The sequence below is a fragment of the Ambystoma mexicanum genome, chromosome 3p (genome assembly GCF_040938575.1).
Source record: "Ambystoma mexicanum isolate Mex_15411 chromosome 3p, UKY_AmexF1_1, whole genome shotgun sequence".
NCBI lineage: Eukaryota > Metazoa > Chordata > Amphibia > Caudata > Ambystomatidae > Ambystoma > Ambystoma mexicanum.
In genome coordinates this window covers 159221368-159246361 of record NC_090925.1, presented here as the reverse complement: position 1 = coordinate 159246361, position 24994 = coordinate 159221368, and the positions used below count along the sequence as shown (strand labels likewise).

The 24994-nt window shown below is 50.6% G+C and overlaps 1 protein-coding gene across 2 annotated transcripts in view; it reads right to left on the bottom strand.

Annotated features, from left to right (window-relative positions):
- LOC138580191 (alpha-2-macroglobulin-like) overlaps positions 1–24994 on the bottom strand; it is a 574708-nt gene that overhangs the window by 484351 nt on the left and 65363 nt on the right. For both annotated transcript variants that reach the window (XM_069650528.1, XM_069650529.1), the window contains exon 3: positions 1178–1348. In XM_069650528.1, the coding sequence (XP_069506629.1) occupies positions 1178–1348 (171 nt within the window). The remainder of the gene's footprint in view (positions 1–1177; positions 1349–24994) is intronic.

Genomic DNA, 24994 nt, shown 5'->3' with positions numbered 1-24994 from the left:
TCTGATATGAATAATTATTAAAAGAACCTCATCATTTAATGTAAGGTCTGCCCGACACTGATGTCCCCTGGGAAGAAGTCTGAAGTTGGACCACAATATGTCAGCCATGGTGTGCACGTCAAGGAGAGGAGCAGTAACAGCAAAACTAAAGATAGACAGGGGCTCATTCAGAGTATGGCAGTGCAGTATAAAAGCGGTGGTAATTCCGTTACCACCACTTTTTTGGGCGGGAACGGAATTGCCTTCATTTTTCCTGCACCGCCAAATTGCAAGTTTTGGCAGAATTAATAACCACTCGGTTATTCCTCCAGTGGTAATTGTGCCTTACCACCACTTATACTCCCGGGCCATGGTAAACCCATGGGACCAAGGGGTGGCAACGGTATCAGATAGAGGTGGAAATTCTGCAGAATTACCACCAAACTTGGAGTGAGCCCCACTGTGTTTTCAGTGAAGATCAGCTCAGTACCTCATCTTCTATTCTCTGTCCTGACTAGCAAGCAAAACCAGGACCTTGCACGGCAAAATGCATGGCAAATGGCATTCAGTGGTGCGTTTCTGGAGAGGGAGGGGGCAGGAAATGGCCCAGGATGTAAAAAAAAAACACGATTCAATACATCTCTCCCCAACTTAAACAGCTCCATTGGCTTTACAAAACGGACACTGCTGTAACAGAGCCTTCTGCAGGATGTACTGGTTTTGCGTGAGAGAGCAGCCGACTAAAATTATGGCCCCTCAACTGTATTGATCTTCAGGAGGTCTCTCCGGCAGCAAGCAAAGCTCGCCCAAGCCAGACCTAAAACATGGCGACTGAGTGAGAGTAAACCCATTGATGAGTGGGTGGGACAGAGACTCAGAAACAGACATAAATACCCTCGACGATAGAGGCCTCGCGGCACAGGCTAACGCAGACTCCTCCCCATTGCATTTGCTGCCCTATAAATGCATTATGCCAGCATTGGGAGGTGAACCACATATGGAAGAGGTTGGCAGAGGGCAAAACGTCACTGTGCATTGGAGGGGCACTGTCTTTCTGGTCAGGGCTTGAACACACGTCTGGCACTTGGCTTGGTTCCCATTTGCTCAGGGCCTATGTTGCCAGTTACTAAGACTCTAGATCTCGTCTTGCCGGGGTCGATCTACGAGAATCTCAACACCAATGAGGCGGGGCACCTACCTCTAAATCTGCAGCGACAGAGGCACCAGTGTCGCCATCCGCTACCGCTGCGTAGAGTGTGCCATCGATGAGCTTGTCTCTCATGTTGGTGCAACCAGTGGGCGAGTCCCCCAAGGAAAAGCCATCAATATATAGTGCATACAAATATGTATATGGCATCTGGTTCACCACCTGAATGGATGAAAGAGATGAAAAGGTTCATTAGTATCCCAATCAGAACAAATACCCTGGCACCCCGGCAGCTACACCCAAAATAACATTAAACAAAGGCATTGCCCTACACTGTAAACTGCAGGGGGCATCCAGCAGCCCGCCCCCCCCCCCCCCCAGAGACATAAACATGCATTCCTTGAAATCACAGGGACCCAGGGATACTTCACAACACCTTTATTGAGGGCATTGAAGACATGTTTTGGGATTTATTTTACACAAGCAATTGAGGCAACACGAGGCGCTGATTGGCTGCACGAGAATGACAGAGGGTGATTTAGGAAGAGAGGCAGACAGACGATGAAAGATAAGGAAAGAGACTGAGATAGAGGTCGAGCAATACAATGAGAGCGGGGGAGGGAGAGTGTGGGGGGGAGAAAAAGGAACATGGGGTTTGCACCAACAGCTCAAAAGAGAATTATTCTTATTTGTAATTATAATAATTAAGGTATTTATTGAGCTTGGACCTAGCTTCAGGAAGCAACAGAGCACTTTACAATCATGGGGTGGGGGGGCAAGAACATGGTGAAGGAAGCAGAGAGCAGGGAGCTAACAGGAGCGGATTGGAAATTGGAAGAATAAAGAAAGGCGTGTTGGAGGGCAAGATAATGAGAGAGAAAGATGGCGGCTGACAAGGACCAGCATGAGAGAGAAAGGGAGAAGAGAGATGAGAGACAGAAAGGGTGAGACAGAGAGAGGCGCAGACAGACTTTGTAGACATGCCCAGAATATAAACAGAGATTGACTAACTGAGAGCGAAATGGGATGCAAAAAGGAAGAGCGACAAGCCAAGAGAGAGACAGAAATGGGTTGAGAGAAGATGGAGAGAAACCTAGACAGATTAGAGAACACAGCAGACAAAGGACAGGAAACAATAGACAGAGAGAGCAGCAAAGAGAGAAACGAGTAAACAGAGTGGCATCTAAGATAAGGAAGACAGAGAGAGGGGATCTGAGAGAGGGAGGCTAGGAAGCAAAGAGAAAGGGAGAGACTAGAGAAGAAGGCTCCTGGGAGGAGACTGGCGCCCATACCACACCCTGCATAGCCAAATTGCTGCGTAGGTCGCTCGCAGGTCAGGGGCACTTGTAAAGCTGTGTTAAGCCATGGAGACCTTTCTGGCGGCAGCACCTGGCCAAGTCATTGTTTCTTGTGTTTCCCCTTCAGGTTCCCGGGAAGGAAGTGTGGAACAACAGGTAAGAGCTGGCGTCAAGGAAGGAGAGACAAAGCCAGTGTGGTATTCCATAATTAATCATATACAGCACCGGCAGGAAGTGATTGACACCGCAGGAAGTGATTGACACCAGGGACTGGGGGGGGCGTGGAAGAGTGACAGGCAGCAGCAGAGGGTCCTGAGACTGGAGTTGCACCTGCAGCGTAAGGGAGTGGCGCCTAGGGATCAGGAGCACCGGCATTCCCGCCAGCATGGGAGTGAAGAGTAGGGCAGGGTCGAGCCCGCTCTTGGCGAGGTCTGATGCTGCCTTGGGACTTCAAAAGGGACCCCTGAATGGGTAAGTGTGGCAAGAATAAGGGGGTGCTTAGACAGGCCCAATGGGCTACCCATAAAGGCTGTAAGCAACCCAAAGAAGATTGGTGAGTCCATTGGATGACCTGGGAATTTTTTAAAACGTTGGAAAAGGAGTGGAAGCCCGCTGGATCACCAGAGAATGTTTGTGGGCTAGGCACAGGAAGGGCAACATAAGTGACGCTGGAGCACCGGGAAGGTTGGAACGATTGGCAGGCAAGATAGGGGGGCCCAACAGGAAGGAGAAATCTTTAGGCGGGCTGCGAGTGAAGAGCTCGCAGCTAGACCGCCCGAGTTGCATAGAAAACGGACAAGGAGGGGTATAGGTAGCGCCTATCCACAGGCCAACATGAACAGCACACATCCTACCACCTTGGGAGGGAGGGAGGGGGCATGTTAATACATTGAAATGTACATGAGTAACTCATGTTGGTCTAACTAAAGGATTAGGTTAAGTTAACTACATTATGAAGCAGCTGGCACTGGCAAACATTGTTGGCACACAACTTTGGTATCGTATTACTTGCAGCGATTACATTAACATAAAATACTAGTATGTGTTCGCCATCTGTCCAGGGGCTGACACGGGCAGTACATTTCATCAGCTTGGGGCATTGAAACCAATTGAAATGGACACATAAAAACACGTCTTAATGAACATCTGAGCAATATTATAAACATTGGCAGTAGGTACATAAATGGCCATGGTATGGTATGATTTCTTGAAGCGCGCACAATCGTCCAAAACGGCATGTAGGTGCTCAACTCAAAAACCACATGGAACACAGGACAACTGAACACTGACTGCCCAATTCATGGAATGGGGCACAGAAATGGCAGAAGGTCTGCTTGCTGAGAAGGACCCTGCGCAAGCCATGGCGCAGAATAAATATTGCATGCCCACACGTATTCATGGATTTAAAGACACATTTATAGCCGTAGCGCAAGTAAAAACAAGCAGCGCGAGGAATGCCCATAACACGCCCCCAAGCACACCAAAAAGCAAGCAAAAGGACAAACACGGTGCAAGCCCCTGCGCCACCCCTGGCCCACCATCCAATACCCATGTGAGAAGGCGCTCCTCACCTCGCAAGCCCAGGCTGCACCCCTGAGAAATTGCTCATCTCACCTCGCACGTCCAGGCCGCACCCCAGCGGAAACGCGAGCCCTCCCTTGCAAGACCAGACCTCACCCCAGCGAAATGGCTCACGGAGCAAGCCCAAGCCTCACCCCAGCACAAATGTGTGCCCTCCCTCGTAAGGCCAGGTCGCACCCCAGCGATAAGGCAGGCCCCCTCGTTAGTGGAGGCTACACCCCTTACCAAAACCTGAGTCCCGCCCTACACCCTCGCCATCCATTCTGGCCGCATTCCCCCCACTGCACATCAACCACTCTAGCCCAGAAATCACCCCCCCTCACCTGTGACACCCCCCTAGGTAGCCCCCTCCGATTGGAAAACACCCACCAGCCCCCTCACCTGTGACACCTCCCCAGGCATCCCCTCCAGACTGGACACCAGCCCCCCTCACTTGTGACCCCCCCAGGCAGCCACCTCCAGACTGGACACCACCCAGCAGACCCTCTCACCTGTGACACCACCCCCCCCCAGGCAGCCCTCTCCAGACTGGACAACACCTACCAGCCCCCCTCACCTGCGGCACCCCCACCAGGCATCGCCCTCCAGACTGGACACCACCCATCAGACCCCCTCACCTGCGACACCCCCCAGGCATCCCCCTCCAGACTGGACACAATCCACCATCCCCCCTCACCTTTGACACCCCCACAGGCATCCCCATCCAATCTGGACAACACCCACCAGCCCTCATCACCTGTGACACACCCTCAGGCCTCCCCCTCCAGACTGGACACCCCCCAGGGAGCCCACTCCAGACTGGACACCCCCCAGGCAACCCCCTCCAGACTGGACACCACCCACCAGCCCCTCTCACCTGTGACACCCCCCTGGCATTGCCCTCCAGACTGGACACCACCCACCAGAGCCCCTCACCTGTGACACCCCCCCAGGCAGTCCCCTCCAGACTGGACAACACCTACCAGCCACCCTCCAAACTGGACACCACCCTCCATCCCTACTCACCTGTGACACCCCCGAGCAAGCCCCCTCCAGACTGGACACCACCCACCAGCCACCCTCCAAACTGGACACCACCCTCCATCCCTACTCACCTGTGACACCCCCGAGCCAGCCCCCTCCAGACTGGACACGACCCACCAGCTCCCCTCACCTGGAACAACCCCCAGGCATCCCCCTGCAGACTGGAACCCCCCAGGAGGGCCACTCCAGACTGGACACACCCCCGGTATCCCACTTCAGAGTGGACAACACCCACCAGCCCCCCTCACCTGTGACCCCCAACCCAGGCCTCCCTCTCCAGACTGGACAACACCCACCAGCCCCCCTCACCTGTGACACCCCTCCAGGCAGCCACCTCCAGACTGGACAACGCCCACCAGCCCCCTCACCTGTGACACCCCTTAGGCACCCCCCTGACAGTCTCCCACAATACCAGTGCAATGCATGTCTGCAGCTCACCTGAACCTCCTTTGTCTGACAGCACCATGAAGTGCAACACCAACATGTACACCACCGATACGACCAAATGGAAGCACCAGAGGTCAATCCATGAGCGGAACATCTGCTCACACACCCTTCCAGGCCTTAATCAGCCCCCCCCCATACACATGTGACAAGTGAATGCAAATCCATGTGAATGTTGTCCAAAGCACAGTAACTGAATGTGTGCCCATGCAGAAGCAAACCTAACACAATCCACAAACAATGGCCAGGCATGTCACAGCCTGAGCAATCAGTGACCTTGTTGGAATGGGTGGCATTCCAACAACACCTGTCAATTCCAGACAATACCTGTCAGGGAACAATCATATGACAGGGCCATGCATGTGTGATGGTATGGCAGTCAGAGATAGCATGAGTCAGAGAGACTGGAGAATTGTGCTGCCACTCCGGAAGAGCAAACATGGCCCACTACTGCATTCCAGTGGTAGAGGTTGAGCGACACATGGGAGACTGCACATGCTGGTGGGAGTGTCTGCACGACATGGGTTTTACACAGCAATGACAAACAAATGTGCTATTAACGTGACCATGAAACTCCTCCACAGTGAGCCCACCTTCCTCCAGCCCAACCACACTGATGCCAAATACACAGTGATGCTGGACAGGTAAATGCAAATGAAAACATACAGTGCAGACCCAATCATCTGATGGACCACCCACACATGTCAGTCACATGTGCATCCTTCCATCCACAACCATCCCAGCAACAACAGCACACACGCATACACGCCACAAGACACCTGATTTGCATGGATAGATGTACTGGATGAAAATAAAATGATCAAATAGGCCGACACACAAATGAACTGCATGAAGTATGGAATGTAACAAACAGAACGATGTATTGGATATAAAAATGCACAAAAATAAACAGGGAATCAAGCTCAAAGCAGTCCAGCAGAAATATGAAATAAAACTAATATCCTATGCCTAAAGAGCTATATACAATAAAAACTGGGAAGGAAAGTCTGCAAAGTCTGGGGAAAATAATAAATAAAAAAAGGAAGCCTACACATAAAGAACTATGTACAAAGGCAGCGAGCTAGTCCTCCTCTCCAATCTCACTGAGCCTTTCACCAGGGCTAATTCTAGCGCCACTTGATCTTTCAGCGGCATTCGACCTTGTGGACCACAAGGTCCTCTGTAGACATTTGGACTCTGCTGCTCAGTTCTCCACCAAGGCTATCAGATGGATAGAATCTTTTCTCAGCGAGAGAACCATGCACGTTTTCTCCCCTTCAGCAGCAGCGGACTCTACACCGATTACATGTGGCGTCCCACAGGGCTCTTGTCTCCCCTACCTTATACAACATATTCACCAAACCCCTCTTCGATGATTTGGACAATCTAGGTATCACCTACACTAACTATGCAGATGATACACAGATTCTCCTCCCGCTTTCTGGGGATCATGGCAAGGATAGGGAGTTGGTGAATAGGGTGTATCTCATCATTCAGGCATGGATGGCATTGCATGGTCTATGCCTGAATGACGACAAGACAGAGCTGATCATCCTGGGCACACAGGCTAATATCAACAAATTAGGCCCGGACTACGCTGCATTCAGTATAGACGGTAATGTCATAAAGGTCTCTAGGGAAGTAAAAACGCTTGGCTTTTATCTTGATTCCACTATATCATTTTCTAAACAAGTTAATTCACTAGCCTCAGCGACAGCCTATACCTGTAAACTAATAAGAGCAGGTAAACCCTTCCTCTCCAATGCTAGCTGTATGATCCTGGCGAGAGCCCTAATATTATCCCGTCTCGACCACTGCAACGCCCTTTACAGTGGGGCCAACAAAGCTATCACCCAAAGGCTCCAAATTTTACAAAATAATGCACTTAGAGCTGCACCTGGCATAAATAAAAGAGAACACATCTCCTCTATTAGACGCCACTGTAAATGGCTTTCTACTGACGACAAAATCCATCTAAAAATGATCTCCCTGATGCATAAAGCTCTCAATAATGCGGCTCCTGGCTACCTGCCGGACAAAATAAAGAGAAAAACTTCTTACAGGCCGACAAGATTCGTCAATTCTAACTGTCTGGTAATACCAAGATTTAAACTTGCCAAAATTGGCGGCATTAGTTTCCCTGTAACAGCTGCTAAACTGTGGAATGCCTTGCCACATAACCTGAGAATAGACCAACCCTTCTCACATTTTAGAATTAACTTTATCAACCACATCAACGCAAATAATCCGTAGTCACCCAGATCCCTTTGTATCTCTAGTCTGACGGAACTGTACATATGCATTATCAGAAGCCGTTTAACACCAACATTGGTACTTTGGTACATGACTTATACATAAATCCGCAAACCTCCTCTGCATCCTGTATATTTTTATCCCGAACCTGCGCCCATACCGGTATCTGTGTACATTTGTAAATTGCATATCTATGAACCTCTGTATATTCTGTAATATTGTAATCTCTAATTCTTGTATTTCTGTAACATTGTAAGCTTTGCATATTATTTTTCTGCGGCGCCTGGTTACCCCTGGGTCTGGTGCGCATTACAAATAAATAAACAAACAAACAAACATCCTCTCCCCTCAGGTGGGCCTCCGTTGTTGCATGGAGGTCTTTCAGGTTCTCCAGCATCTGTGTCTCCATCACTCCGGTTTCCCTGCGAGGGGCCTCCAGGATGGCAACCCACCTCCTTGCCAGACGCAGCGCAGTCTCAGCCCTGCCCATCACTACCCTTGCTTCCCGAGAAAGCTGCATCTCGGCCCCGATCTGCTATTCATTTCCTCAGAACACATAAGAAATCCTGTGCCTCAGGTCCACATGTGCCTCCTGCCTCACACTTCACACCTGCCTCCTTTCGGTGGTCTGCCCTGCAACAAATAGCCTCCTCCTCATTGCTACTTGCTGCCACAGTGCCTGGTGCCTGCTATGTGTGCACGCCCTCCGAGCTGATGCCGATACCTGGGGGTGTACGGCACCTGCACTGCTCATTGGTGCCTGCTGTCCCTCCATTGCCGGTGACCCTGTCAGTGCCTGGGTATGCACAGTGATCACCTCAGCTGATGTACCTTGGACTCCCAACTCGGGCAGGGATGTGGTCTCCACCCGATGGGGCATTGTGGCTGGGACTTGTGCACAGGGGGCCCTGCTGGTATCTGGGCCAGAAGGCGCCCTGGAGGACAACTGGTGCACAGAGGAGGAAGATGAGGAGGTGGTCGCAGTAGTGAACATCCCATGGAGGACACCACAGACCAGGCATACTGCAAGCCAGCCGATGAGGCAGTTTAGCTCACTGTGATGATGCGCAAGAAGACTACGAGTAGCGCTAGGTAGAACTTCTCCAGGACCCGCATGTTGTTATAGGACATTCGGCAGATGCACGCAGGGTGCACCTATGTGGTGGCACCAGACTGGATGTAGCGCAGGGCCTTGCTGTGGGTCCTGGATTTCAGGTCCTCCCAGCGCTTGTGCACGGTCTTGAAGGTGCGGAGTGCCACCCCTCCGCATTGATGGCATCCATCATCCCGTCCCAGATCTGCTAACATCCTTCCTTGCAGCGTTGCATCACAGGGTGGAAGAGGGCATCATAATGCAGCAGGACCTTCTCCATCAGGATGTCAACTTCCCTGGCAGTGAAGTTGACAGCCCTCTGCTCGCTGCCATGGGGTTGCCATCAGAGGATGATGGTGCTGACATGGCAAACCCAGAGACAGGTGTGGGTGGGCAAGGTGGTTCTGGAGCTGGCCTGTGGAGCGGTGGTGGTGGAATGGCATGGTGGGAGTCCAATGAAGCAGCAGGTGTTAAGACGGATTTCTGAACTCTGTCCTGGTGGCGCAGAAGTTCAGAAGGCCAACCTAATTACTTGGAACAGGGTAACCTCTGGACAAGCCAGACCAATCAAGGTAGCAATCGCGGCGGTCAAGACTAGGTCTCAAGAGGGGTGAGGGTGACTGAAAGCCCGCAATGAGCACACAAAGCAAGAGCGCTTACAAACTACTCCAAACAGTTGTTATATCAAAAATATATACACATTTATTTTAAGGCCTTTAAAACAATGACCGTAGCGAGAAAATCACAATATCACAATATTAAACCAACACATACCATATCAACACAATATATATACAAATACAACAGTCGCTAGCGTTATAAGCACGAAATGTGTAGTCCACCTGAAAGGAAAGGAAAACAGGCAGTGCGATAACGCTTTAGACTCAGTTCGCCTTCAGAGGCACCTAACTAGATGGAAGTCCGAGCCCTGCGAAGAGTGGAGCCTTGTGCTCAAAGTACCTGCCACGCCGGTGCCAACGGGCAAAAGGGGAAGCTCTTCGGAGGAAGTCAGGCAGTTCGGGTTAGTGCACAGCAGAAGGAGAACAGGTTCCGCAACTCAAGCGCAGCCTCCACAGCGGGCAGAAGCAGAGCGCGAGTACGGCCAAAAAGGGTGCTGTTTTTACACAACAGGGAAAAGCAATGGGATACTGCAGGAGGGCGACCAGATCCTAGCTAAACTACTCACCGGTCCCCGAAGCAAGCAGACCCAGGCTTCTCCACGTTAGTTTCAGCAGCTGGCAGGTTCAGAAGAGCAGGGAACGCCTCGTAGTCGTGTAGAGCAAAAAGACGTCCCAATCGACGAAACCAGCACAGTTTGTTGCCGCAGCAGGACAACGGAGCGGCCGTGTGTATTCGAGCCAAATGTACACTCCTCCCTTCAGACTTGGGAACGCCAAGTGTACGAAGCGTGGGAGAGTGACAAGGACTCGAAATACAACACAACCTGGCGGCGGTTACAGAGCAGGACTCCCTTGTAAGCTGGTCAGTCAACTGGATGGCCCAGAGACACTTCCGAAGGCTTACTTGGCAGGAGATGATGAAGTCGCCGGGAATAGCTGTTCCTGCTATTCCAAAGGTCGAAGCACCAGTACAGGCCTTCTGGTTCGATCAAAGGAGGAAAGGGTTTCACAGGACGACAGCAGTGCAAAGGAGGAGTCCTTCAGCGGGTCACCAGCGATTCCTCGGTCCAGCCTCTTGGTTGCAGGATACTTGGCTCCTGTATTCCTTCGTTCGTGAGAACTCAGGAGATCGACCTGGTAGTGGTGTTTCCAGCTCCCTCTTATCCACGGTTCCCTTCGCGCCAAAACGGAGGGGAGCCAATGGGAGATCCGCTCATCAACACACATACCATACGTGGACCAATCACGGACCACGGTGGTCCCAGGCATTCACACCACCGTAGACCCTCTGGCACCCAGGATGTGTATTGGGACCAGACATCCCAGCCCACACCCTGGAGGCACACAAACGACATGTAGAAGCCCGCGAAAGCAACCACGTTTCGCGGGAAAGTACATGCCCAAATAAGGAAGGCCCCGGGTCGCTCGACCTGGGGAAGGTGAAGGGAGCAAGACGGTCAGTGGACAGGACAAAGGATCCTCGTGGTCTGGCCATTTTGGGAGCCAGGCCACCATTTTGGGTTCAGTGCGAAAAACGTGCTCAGAACGCCAAAAGGAGCTCAAAATAAACAAAACGATCGCTGCCACCATTCGAGTCCCTGAATGACTTGCACCGATCAAATACCATCCTAAAAGAGTATCTAGGGCCTGTAGAAGGCTAGAGACCCAAGAGAGCTGTAACTTAGCTTACAGTGCCCTCTTGTGTCATGTTGCGCGAAAGCCGCAACATGATAGAAGAAACTACGGGAAACAGCGTTCCCCGGTACTGACTGTCTTAAGGGCATGTCAGTTTCCCCGTAAGAAAGGAGCGAAAGCCCAGAGGAGTGCGGCAGAAGGCTGCACTTCTCTGGCAAAGTCAAGAACAAGGTGAAAAACAACAGCAAAAAGTTTAGGGGTTGCCACATGGAAGGAAAATTACCTACAATTACGAAATCTTTCCTAACACTCGCCCCTCCCAGACTATGGACAGGGGGAACTAATCCACCCCTGGATGAGTCTTGTTCAGGTCGGTTAAACATTCTGGACAACCCATCAGCATTGCTATGTTGGACACCTGGCCTATGCTCAATAGTGAAGTCGAAGCCTTGTAGACTTATGGACCACCTAAGCAACTTTGGATTCTCCCCCTTCATGTTCATTAGCCACTTTAACGGCTTATGGTCAGTCTGCACAGTGAAGTGGGTCCCATAGAGGTAGGGCCTCAGCTTCCTTAGGGCCCACACAACAGAGAAACATTCTTTCTCTACCGTGGACCATCTGAGCTCTCTGTCCTTAAGCTGGCGACTAATAAAACCGATAGGGTGTTCCTTACCCTTCTCATCTACTTGTGATAGTACAGCTCCTATCCCAGTGTCAGAGGCATCCGTCTGCACGATAAAAGGTCTTTGATAATCAGGGGCCCTGAGCACAGGGGCCTGGCACAAGGAGTCTTTTAAGCCATTGAAGGCCTTCTCACACTCGTCGGTCCAAGTTACATTCTTGGGTTTCTTCGGAGTTGTGAGGGCAGTCAGAGGGGCAGCTATGGTGCCATAGTCTGCCACAAAATTGCGGTAATACCCCGTGAGTCCTAAGAAGGCTCTCACTTGGGTTTGCGTAGTGGGGGTAGGCCAGTCTTGTACTGCTTGTACTTTACTGGGTAGAGGCTGTATCCTCCCTCCACCTACTTCATGTCCAAGGTAAACCACTGAGCCTTGTCCAATCTGGCATTTACTAGCCTTTATGGTCAAGTGGGCTTTCTGAAGAGCCTGGAGCACAATCCTGAGGTGTTTCACATGGTCTTTCCAGGTGGCGCTGAAAACTGCGATATCATCCAGATATGCAAGGCAGAAGTCGTCCAACCCATTCAACACATGATTCACAAGCCTCTGGAAAGTGGCAGGTGCATTCTTCAACCCGAACGGCATTACCCGGAATTGGTAAAGGCCGTCTGGAGTAGAAAATGCTGTCTTCTCCTTGGCATGTTCTGCTAAAGCTATTTGCCAATAGCCAGCAGTGAGGTCAAACGTGCTGAGGTACTTGGAGGCACCCAAAGTATCCACCAGCTCATCTGTTCGAGGCAAGGGGTGTGCATCTGTCTTGGTGACAGCATTCAGAGCCCTGTAATCCACGCAGAACCTCAATTCAGAAGTGCCTGCCTTTGGAACCAACACCACAGGACTGGACCAAGGACTACTAGAGGGTTCAATCACCCCAAGGTCTAACATCTTGTTGACCTCGGTCTTAATATAAGACCGTACTTTATCTGACATCCTGTATCCCCTACTTTTGGTAGGTACACCGTCTCCTGTGTCAATGTTATGTTTGCACCAAGGTGTCAAACCAGGGGACTTTGAAAACAGGGGGGAAAACTGCCTAAGCAAACTTTTCACCTCAGCCTGCTGATCAGAAGTCAGGTGAGGGGCCACTCGGACACCCTCAACGGAGCTATCTGAAGGACCGCTCTGGAACAGGTCGGGGAGAGGTTCAGACTCCTCTTCCTCAACGTCTGACGCCAGTAGCAGTGCTGCGATTTCGACTCTTGGGACGAAAGCCTTCAGCCTATTTACGTGAAACACTTTTGGAGCCTGTCCAGGCCTTCCAAGGTCCACTAAATAGTTCACCTCACCCAGGGGCTCCACCACTGTGTAAGGGCCGGACCATTTGTCCTGTAAAGCTCGAGGCCTTATAGGATTCATGATCAGGACTTGCTGACCAGGTGTAAAGTTGATGAGGGAAGCTTTCTGGTCGTACCAATGTTTCACCAGCGCTTGCCCTGCCTTCAATTTATCACTAGCCAAGCCCATCAGAAGTACCATCCGTTTTCTGAGCCCTAGCACATAATCAACTACGTTGGTAGTAACAGGGGGAGTGGGCATCTCCCATCCCTCTTTGACGATGGCTAAGGGTCCCCGTACGGGATGACCGAACAGAAGTTCGAAGGGGCTGAAGCCAACACCCTCCTGTGGTACCTCTCGGTAGGCAAACAGTAAGCATGGTAAAAGAAGATCCCATTTTCTTCTCTGGGGTTCCTCCAGAGCCCCAATCATGCTCTTTAACGTTCTGTTGAAACGTTCCACCAGACCATTGGTCTGGGGGTGGTATGCAGAAGAGAACTTGTAGGTGACCCCACATTCTTTCCACATAGCCTGCATATACTTCGACATAAAGTTGCTGCCACGATCTGACACAACTTCTTTAGGGAAGCCAACCCTAGTAAATATGCCGAGTAAAGCTTTTGCAACTGACTTGGCAGTTACAGTCTTCAATGGGATGGCCTCAGGATACCTGGTTGCATGGTCGACCAGCACCAGGATAAACCTATTGCCCGAGGATGTTTGCGGGTCAAGGGGACCAACGATGTCGATCCCTACCCTTTCAAATGGTACCCCCACAACTGGGAGCGGTACCAACGGAGCTTGGATTGTCGCGCCAACCTTACCAGACAACTGGCAGGAGGCACAACTCCTGCAGTGACTTTCTACTTGCACCCCCATCTTGGGCCAGTAGAAGTGCATGGATAACCTTTGCTTGGTCCTCTTCATACCAAGGTGACCAGCAAGGGGAACGTCATGCGCCAACTGCAGGAGGAAGGGCCTAACAGCAAGGGGAACCACCAACCTCCTATGGTCTCCTTCTGTAGACTCTGTGGGCTCACTATACAGGAGTCCACCTTCCCAATAAATCCTATGCGTCCCAGGAGGTTCACCCTCAAGCTGGGCGCAGGCCTGTCTCCTTAGGCCTTCCAGAGATGGGCACTCACGTTGGCCTTTACTGAATTTGTCCCTATCAGGACCTCCTTCAACTAACAAGTCTTTTAGTTCAGGATGATCGTTGGGGTCGAATACTTCAGGCATCGCCACCTCCTCGTCAGGCCCGGGCGATTGACCAACTTCCTCCACTGCAGTGGTAGGCGAGCTCGGGGGAATATTCTCTTTCCCTCGTTTTGACTTGTAGACTCCTTTCGCCTTGGGTTTCCCCTTCGGCTGGGGCGGCGTATTGGACTTGGCAAATGCTGCCCGTGCTTGAGACCGTGTGTAGGGTCTTTCGGCAGTGTCTCCTACGAGCCCTAAAGCTCTGAGATCATTACCCAACAAGACCTTTCCCGGGACGTTTCTCTGAATGCTCACTGGAATCCTGACTGCTGTACCATTTAAAGTAAGATTTACAGGTATTACTGGAAACATATGGAGGGGGCCGTCAGCCAACTTAGTGGGCATCAGAGTAGCTCTGGCAACTTCCTCTGAGTCTACCAAGGTAGAATCCACTACAGTGCGACTGCACCCACTATCCCTAAGAGCTGGAGTATCCACTCCATTGATCAGCACACTGTCTTTAAAGTAGTGCTTGGTATTATCCGGAATCCTAGCATAAGCCTCTGCGACTTTAGGCTCCCAGGAACCCAGGGACACTAAAACTACCTCAGCCTCTATCCCGCTGGGAAAGGAGTCTGAGGAGAAGGATGCTCCTGTAATCTCTTCTTCCTCGTAGGAGGAGAAGGCCAGATTAGCGGAGTGGACCCCCAAAGGTCTAACCTTACACCGGGGATCCCCCTTCACATGGTCAGTTGCTCCACAAGAAAAACAAGCCCCAGTGGGTCTGTTTACGTAGGGAGGCTTATTGTAACCAGAGTTCTGTTTCGGAGGCGGACCTCCACTGCCCTGTGAGTTCTCTTGTGTCTTACCCTTGTTTTTCTTTTTGTGGCCCTTATGGGAAGAAGATTTAGCAGATTCCCCACCCTCCATATCTTTGGACTTTTTCCCTTCCTCCTGCTTACCAGGATGAGTTTTGTCCTTATGGGACACTCGATGTGACACCCATAAGTCTGCTGCAATGGCCAGCTTCTTAGGATCTATCTCCTTCGAATCGGCCAAATGCTGCTTAAGCTCCGGGGAAGAAGAAGCAAAAATATGTTCCAGCATGACAAGATTTATCATGCCTTCGAAGGTAGAAACCTTATAACCTTCGACCCAGCCAGTTAAGTTTTTCAAGGATTCAGCGACATAAGATACCCAAGTACCACCTTCCTTTTTCTTATACTCTCGAAAACGCTTTAAATATTGGGCCGGAGTCTTCCCAAACTTTAAAATGAGAGTTTGCTTTAACATTGCGAAATCAGCCCGCTCAGCCTTCGACATTTCCATAATGGCACTACAGCCAGAATGGGGCAGTCTACTGAGCAACCACGCAATCTTATCAGCATTGTCAACTTCTTGAACCTCGCATGCATACTCAAACGCATTCAGCCAGTCCATAATGTCATTCCTTTCTTCATACACACTGAGCAGATCTTTTGGAAACCGTGGATGAGAGGAAGCCCCAGACCCATGTCCAGGACCCTTGGACCCATTTGCAACCTGAAGCTTGGCCAGTTCCAACTGGTGATCCCTGTCTTTCTGTTTTTCTGCCTGTTCGATTTTTAGTTTGGCTATGCTGAATTCAAGCTCCTGCTGCCTAAACCGCAGCTCTTGCTTCTTGAATTCAAGCCAACACTGGCAGAGGAAACATTAGACATCACATCCTCCCTGTCCTCGTGGTCGCGATGGATCAGTGCAGCGGCAGAACCGTCGGTTCTACCAGTGAGAGCAGGCCCACCACCTTCTGCACTGTCCTCAGAAGTTATAGCGTCAAGCTGCGCTTCTTGCCACGCCACGATTCTCTGGATCATTTCCAATTTTGTGCCTTGAGAGGAAACACTCTCTCCGCACACATCTTTTTCAGCGTTTCTGATTTGGAAGCATTTAAAGTTAACAAGGTATTTGTTTCCATACTGTTTGATAGGACTATGGCCTTTTTAAAGTTATACTACAACAATTCACTACGTGTACTGGTTGGAATAACCTGAAATGCCTTAGTTCGAGCGCAACACTGGATACCTTCAGTCGTATCCCACCGCTGTACACCAATTTGTTAAGACGGATTTCTGAACTCTGTCCTGGTGGCGCAGAAGTTCAGAAGGCCAACCTAATTACTTGGAACAGGGTAACCTCTGGACAAGCCAGACCAATCAAGGTAGCGATCGCGGCGGTCAAGACTAGGTCTCAAGAGGGGTGAGGGTGACTGAAAGCCTGCAATGAGCACACAAAGCAAGAGCGCTTACAAACTACTCCAAACAGTTGTTATATCAAAAATATATACACATTTATTTTAAGGCCTTTAAAACAATGACCGTAGCGAGAAAATCACAATATCACAATATTAAACCAACACATACCATATCAACACAATATATATACAAATACAACAGTCGCTAGCGTTATAAGCACGAAATGTGTAGTCCACCTGAAATGAAAGGAAAACAGGCAGTGCGATAACGCTTTAGACTCAGTTCGCCTTCAGAGGCACCTGACTAGATGGAAGTCCGAGCCCTGCGAAGAGTGGAGCCTTGTGCTCAAAGTACCTGCCACGCCGGTGCCAACGGGCAAAAGGGGAAGCTCTTCGGAGGAAGTCAGGCAGTTCGGGTTAGTGCACAGCAGAAGGAGAACAGGTTCCGCAACTCAAGCGCAGCCTCCACAGCGGGCAGAAGCAGAGCGCGAGTACGGCCAAAAGGGTGCTGTTTTTACACAACAGGGAAAAGCAATGGGATACTGCAGGAGGGCGACCAGATCCTAGCTAAACTACTCACCGGTCCCCGAAGCAAGCAGACCCAGGCTTCTCCACGTTAGTTTCAGCAGCTGGCAGGTTCAGAAGAGCAGGGAACGCCTCGTAGTCGTGTAGAGCAAAAAGACGTCCCAATCGACGAACCCAGCACAGTTTGTTGCCGCAGCAGGACAACGGAGCGGCCGTGTGTATTCGAGCCAAATGTACACTCCTCCCTTCAGACTTGGGAACGCCAAGTGTACGAAGCGTGGGAGAGTGACAAGGACTCGAAATACAACACAACCTGGCGGCGGTTACAGAGCAGGACTCCCTTGTAAGCTGGTCAGTCAACTGGATGGCCCAGAGACACTTCGGAAGGCTTACTTGGCAGGAGATGATGAAGTCGCCGGGAATAGCTGTTCCTGCTATTCCAAAGGTCGAAGCACCAGTACAGGTCTTCTGGTTCGATCAAAGGAGGAAAGGGTTTCACAGGACGACAGCAGTGCAAAGGAGGAGTCCTTCAGCGGGTCACCAGCGATTCCTCGGTCCAGCCTCTTGGTTGCAGGATACTTGGCTCCTGTATTCCTTCGTTCGTGAGAACTCAGGAGATCGACCTGGTAGTGGTGTTTCCAGCTCCCTCTTATCCACGGTTCCCTTCGCGCCAAAACGGAGGGGAGCCAATGGGAGATCCGCTCATCAACACACATACCATACGTGGACCAATCACGGACCACGGTGGTCCCAGGCATTCACACCACCCTAGACTCTCTGGCACCCAGGATGTGTATTGGGACCAGACATCCCAGCCCACGCCCTGGAGGCACACAAACGACATGTAGAAGCCCGCGAAAGCAACCACGTTTCGCGGGAAAGTACATGCCCAAATAAGGAAGGCCCCGGGTCGCTCGACCTGGGGAAGGTGAAGGGAGCAAGACGGTCAGTGGACAGGACAAAGGAGCCTCGTGGTCTGGCCATTTTGGGAGCCAGGCCACCATTTTGGGTTCAGTGCGAAAAACGTGCTCAGAACGCCAAAAGGAGCTCAAAATAAACAAAACGATCGCTGCCACCATTCGAGTCCCTGAATGACTTGCACCGATCAAATACCATCCTAAAAGAGTATCTAGGGCCTGTAGAAGGCTAGAGACCCAAGAGAGCTGTAACTTAGCTTACAGTGCCCTCTTGTGTCATGTTGCGCGAAAGCCGCAACATGATAGAAGAAACTACGGGAAACAGCGTTCCCCGGTACTGACTGTCTTAAGGGCATGTCAGTTTCCCCGTAAGAAAGGAGCGAAAGCCCAGAGGAGTGCGGCAGAAGGCTGCACTTCTCTGGCAAAGTCAAGAACAAGGTGAAAAACAACAGCAAAAAGTTTAGGGGTTGCCACATGGAAGGAAAATTACCTACAATTACGAAATCTTTCCTAACAGCAGGCACACACACTGTACAGGCAGCAGCAGATGGTAATGTTGGAGACAGCACAGGGCAGTAGGAGGCAGGTAAAATGGCACAGAGGCAGGAGTGTGGGTCTTCCGTGTCTCACAATGTAGGCAGCCGGAAACAGAGTGAAGGGACTTTGCGTGTAAAAAAATGAGAAAAGCATGGACATGTGAAATTCGAGGAAAGGCCTTCAGCACGTAACTTAAATGACAAGCGCGGTGCTCAGGATTTCAATACACCATATTCGCCATATTCGGGGATACATTAGTACGGTTAGAAGCAACTCCGAACGTGCCTGCGACAGGGAGGAGACAGACAAGTGGAGTACTGCGTATTTTGTGATTTTTGCGATGCTAACGGTGAGTCGCGTATGCATTTTCTCAGCTCTGGGTGCCACTGTGTATCGCGTACCACTATTCTTATCTTTCTGGTAGCTTTCCGGGGTTCACATACACATTTTTTGAGTTGATGGGTGCCTATGCATTACGCATATCATATTTTCCACACCTGGGGTACAAATGAGCCTTGCTGGACCACAGAACTATGTCTTCCATCACGTATACTGCCCCCTCACTCAAATTGCCCAGGACACTTACTTGGTGTGCCTTCCATATTTCCCTTCCATCTGGAACATGAGTGAAAGGCCCCAAGAGGGAAAGGGGGCAGATGGGGCCGGGGTCAGGGACGTGCTGTGGAAGCAGCTGTCCCAGCCCTAGGGGTTCCAGACATGCAGTGGAAGCAGCTGTTCCAGCCCAAAAGGCTAAGGGACCTGCTGTGGAAACAGCTGCTCCAGCCCGAAAGTCTAAGGGACGTGCTGTGGATGCAGCTGTCCCAGCCCGAAAGGCTAAGGGACATGCTGTAGAAGCAGCTGTCCCAACCCGAAAGGCTAAGGGACGTGCTGTGGAGGCAGCTACCCCAGCCCCAGGGGGTAATAGCATGCCCCAGCCCACTTGAGGGCTGGCATCTGGACCCCAGAGTGGTCCCAGCCACACATGGGTGGCACCAACACCTAGTGGCAAGAAGGCAAAGCTTGCACAGCAGGAACAGGATCAACCCATGACATGGCACAGGGCACTGGCACATTGACCTTCCAATGTGAAGAACCTTCCATGATGAAGAACTCCAGATCCTCAGGCACTACGTGACCATTCACCACCGTGACATGTGCCAGCAACCGGGGAGCACACATACATCAGCTCAGTGTATGGTGCATTAGCAGCATGTCACGGATGAGATCAACCCCTTAGGGGTTGAGAAGCACACTGCTGCACAGGCAGTGAAGCTCTGGAATTACCTTTTCCATCACACCAAGCTTGGTGCCACCTAGCCTCTGCTCTGGCAACTGGAGGGGGATCACCAGAGGAGGAGGAGCTGACCGAGCATGAAGAGGCTGAGAGCCAATTCATTCTACTGGAGCAGGTGCAAGGCCTGGGAGGCCTGGAAAATTACGAGGACACGTCCGGTGAGTGCCCAACATTGTGCATTCTGAGTTCGTGAAGTAAAGCATCACCAAGATGTATAATTGTGGTGCACATCTAGCTGCATTGGAATGACTGCCCCAGGTGAACCATGTCATGTGGTGTACTGACTCTTGTCGAGTGTACACAAGAGTGGATACAAACCATGTGTTGTACATCAGTTGAACCTGTCAGTGTGACAGTACTCATCCCCCACTAGCATACCCCAACAACATCTGCAACAAGATACCACAACGTGCACAGTTGTTTGCTGCATCCTTGATGTCAGTGACTCTGTTCTGATAGACATGTGTCCGAAATACGAGTTACACTTCATGCCCTGCAGGCTATAGAATCTCTTTTCACACATGTATGTATGTCCTTCCATGCTAGATAGAACATCCAAGATGACAGCCAACATGCCTTATGGCGTGCCCTGAGTAAGTGTGCATATAACTAGACTGTGCACATCCCCACTGCCCCAATGGTAATGACTCCTGAGGCAAATCGCTGGGAGGCCTACTCCCTGTTACTCTCCCACACTCAGCCCACATTCCATGGGTCCATGCCCCTCTCACTCGTGTGTGCCACTGTTGTTCCTATCTACAACTCCATTGACTTACTCTCTCCACTTCACAGAACTTATGGTGACTGTCATTGAGATTGACACCCTCATCAGACGGTCAACATACTTTCTGGAAAGGCCATCTGCATTATCTTGACTCTTCCCTGGTCTATGCTCAATAGTGAAGTCTAGCCCTTGCAGGCTAATGGACCACCTGAGCAGTTTCAGGTTTTCACCCTTGATCTGTGTAAGCCATTTTAAGGGCTTATGGTCTGTTTGGACCTTGAAGGTAGACCTGTAAGATAGGGCCTAAAATGCCTAAGGCTCCAAACTATGCTAAAATATTCCTTTTCAACAGTAGCCCACCTAAGTTCTCTACCCTTTAGTTGTCTACTGATTAATATGATCAGATGTTCTCTTCCTTTGTCATCTAACTGGGAAAAGACAGCTCCAATTCCGGTGTTGCAGGCGTCAGTTTGAACGATAAAGAGTTTGCTGTAGTCAGGCGCACACAACACATGTGCCCTACACAGACTTTCTTTCAAGCCATCAAAGGCCCTCTGACAGTCTTCAGTCCAATTAACCTTCCTCGGTTGTTTGGGTGAAGTCAGTGCTGTCAGAGGTGCAGCTATGGTTCCATAGTCTGCAATGAAGTTGCGGTAATACCCAGTGAGGCCCATAAAGCTCTCACCTGGGTTTGAGTAGTGGGAGTCTCCCAGCATGTACATCTTGTACCTTACTGGGAAGAGGTTGGATTTTACCCCCTCCTACCTCATGACCAAGATAGGTGACTTTCCCCTGAGCTATCTGGCACTTGGTGGCCTTGATAGGGAGGTTAGCCCTTTTCAAGGCCTGCAACACCTTATCCAGATGAGTCAAATGCTCTTCCCAGGTGGAACTGTAGACAACAATGTCGTCTAAGTAGGCCACACAAAAAGGCCTGCAGCCCATTGAGCGCATGATTGGCTAATCTCTGGAAGCCCCTGAGGGGCTATCCCATGGACTCCCATGTCAACCAGATAATTGACTTTGCCCATCTTGGAGATGATCCTGAAGGGTCCAGTCCATTTGTCTGCCAAAGCTCGAGGCTTGGTAGGCTCCATCACAAGGATCTCCTGTCCTGGAGTACAATCCACTTGCAAAGCTTTAAGTTCATGGCAGTATTTGTTCAATTCCTGGCATGCCTTGAGATTCGCTGTCGCCTGACCCATCATCTGTGTCATCCTCTGTCTGAGGCCTAACACATAGTCCCCCACTTGCTTGGCAGGACTTGGAGGGGTGGCCTCCAAACCTTCTCTGATCAAGCCAAGGGGCCCCGTCACGGGATGTCCAAAGAGTGCTGAAAGGGGCTGAAACCAACAGCGTCTTGAGGTACCTCTTTGTAAGCAAACAGCAGGCATGGCAGGAGGAGATTCCATTTCCTCCTTAGGGGCTCTTCCAAAGCACCCAGCATGCCCTTGGGAGTTTGTTAAATCTCTCAACCAGACCATTGGTCTGGGGATGATAAGAGGTAGAGAATGTGTAGGTTACCCCACACTCTTTCCACATCGCTTTCATGTAACTCGACATGAAGTTGGATCCTCTGTCAGAGACAACCTCTTTAGGGAATCCAATTCGGGTAAAAATGCCCAGGAAAGCCCTGGCAACTACCTTGGCCGTAACCGTCTGAAGGGGTATAGCCTCAGGGTACCTGGTGGCATGATCTACCAAGACCAGGATGAACCAATGTCCACCTGAAGTGGGAGGGTCAAGGGGACCAACAATGTCAATGCCAACCCTCTGAAATGGTGTGCCAACCACTGGCAACAGCTGCAGTGTGGCAATGACACTGCCTCCAGTCTTGCCAGATAACTGACAAGTTCGGCAGGTCTTGCAGCGCGATTCTACTTCTGCTCCCATCCGGGGCCGGTAGAAATGTGCAGAGATCCTCTGCCTAGTCTTCTTGGTACCAAGAGGACCAGCTAAGGGCACCTCATGGACCAACTGCAACAGTAAGGGCCTGTAAACCTGCGGTACCATCAACCTCTTGTAGGGCACCAGGTTCAGGCTTAGTGGGCTCACTAACAAGGAGCTCACCCTCCCAATAAATCCAGAATGACCAAGGCACTTCACTTCGTGCCTGGGACTGTTCCCTCAGACTCTCGAGAGAGTGGCACTCTCTCTGACCCTTACAGAAGTTGCCCCTAGAGGGCCCCCTTCAGCCAGCAGGCATTGAAGGTTGGAGTGATCCTCTGGGTTGAGCACCTCTCCCGCAGGAGGGTCTTCTGGCTCTTCCCCCTAAGGAGTTGAGACTGGTCTTACCACTGGACCCAGCCCATCCGAAGCATGAATCCCAGTGGGTGCTGCTGAAGCAGCAGGAAGAGAAGGAGCCCCCTCCACAGAGGTGGCCTTCTTACTTTTTCATCTTCTTGCCTTAGGTCTCGCCTTTGGCTTGGGTACCTGACTCACAGTCAGACCCCATGGTACCTGTGACCTAGTGAATGCAGCAGCAGTCATGAGTAGACCATTCAAGATCAAGCCCAACTCCACTAGATCATTGCCTAACAAAATGTTAGCAGGTACATTGTCCTGAACCAGGACAGGAAGCTTTGCTGTCTTGTCTCCAATCATGATTGTGACTAAGGCTACAGGCGATAATTTGGGAGGCCCACCAGCTAACCTGGTAGTTCTCAGAGGAGCACTGACATAGTCCTCTGGCCTGAGCAGGGTCCTGTCCACCACTGTCATGCTTGCCCCAGTGTCTCACAAACCAGTAGAAGGCTGGCCATTCAGGAGGACACTTCTCAAAATCCTACGGGTGTTCGGTGGGATTGTAGCCAGTACTTCTGCATACTGGTCCCAGGCCCCAAGGGACACTTGGGAAATCTCTGCAGGAGCACTGAATGTGACAAAGGCCTCCACTTCACACATGGGGTAAGGGTAGGTCAGGCTGGCAGCCTGGACTCCAAGTGCCTTACCTTTACACTTGGGGTCACCCCTCTTGGGGTCCAGAGCCCCACAGTCCCAACAAGTGCCAGGAGTGCGGGGTACGGTACTGGAGCCACTGGGACCCCGCTTTGCAGCAGGCAGACCACTACTCTTACTTCCACCCACATAGAATGTATCCCCACTAGATTTTTGGGTCTTAGGAGAAGAGGGTTCTGATTTAGTCGGCTGTGACTGCTTTTGGGACTCCTCAGCCTTCTGAGGGGTCCCCTTTTCTTTGTCCTTGTCCTTCCCACTGGGTCCCTTAGGGGACACCCGGTGGGAGACCCATATGTCAGCCAGCCTTGCCAGCTTAAAGGGATCTAAAATGTTCTGGTCAGCAACATACTGACACAGTTCTGGTGAACAGGCTTCAGAGAAATGCTAACAAAACAAAAAGGTGGGACAGTTCAACAAATGTTTTCACGTAATCATCAATCCACCCCATCATGTTCATATGTGCAGCACTCACCCAGTCAATCCAAGACACATTCTCTCTTTTCTTAAATTCCCTGAACTTTTTAAAGGTATTGGGTAGGTGTCTTGCCAAACTTGGCAATCAAAACAGACTTCATGCACTCATACTTTCTCCTTTTTCGACACTCAGTTTCAGAATGCAGTCAAACCCACTGGAGGATATCAGAACCCTCCACATACACACCAACCAAATCTTTCATAAACTTTTTGGCAGGGCACCTGACACACTCAACTGGTTTAGCTGAAGTCTCCACTCTAGCCTTCTCTAGCTGGATTCGTTGACATTCAGTGGGTTTGAGTTCAATATCCCTATCTTTGAGTTCAAGATCTTTATCCTTGAGTTCTAGATCTCTAGCCTTGAGTATCACTTGCTGTGCCAACTCCTCTTTTTTAAGTTCAGGCTCAGTTTCCAACTTCTTATATCCAAAGCCCAATTCCTAAATAATTTGAGTTCCAAGGAATTACCTGAAGAAACATTGCTGGGTTTTGGAACAGAGGCAGCAGGAATGGCGGCATTCCCAGGATCAGATTCAGTAACAACCCCAGGGGGAGGGTCCTCATTGGTTGCATCCCCCCCTTCATCAAGAGTTTCACAATCAGTCTGGTAGTCCACCAGGGCAGCTATCAGCTCAGCCCTAGACTTATCTTCAAAGTCTAACTCCCTGGCTTCACAAGCACTCTGGAGAGCCTCTAAGCTCATCCGGGTCAATTTACCATTTGCAATAGATTCCATTGTGTGTAATGTAGTTATCTAGTACACAACTAAAAACCTCAAATTCACAAAGTGTGGATATTTTGTAAGTGGCAAGGTTACACACTGATTCTTAAAACCATTAGCATTCCACCTCTGACACCAGTGTAAAGACTAGAGGGGGTATCTGTACTCCTGCTCTCTATATGGCAGAGGAGAGACACAGAGGACCCCAGTCAAGACTTTCTATTTGGTAAAATGTGGACGAGGCAATCAAGGCCTAAGCTCTCAGGAGGTGATGCTGGCTTGTTCTTAAGTACAGTGTAGTCCCCAAGCACCCAATGGGAATGTCCACACACGATGTTAGTGATAACACAATTCTTTATATAAATAAGGTTTCAATTATACACACA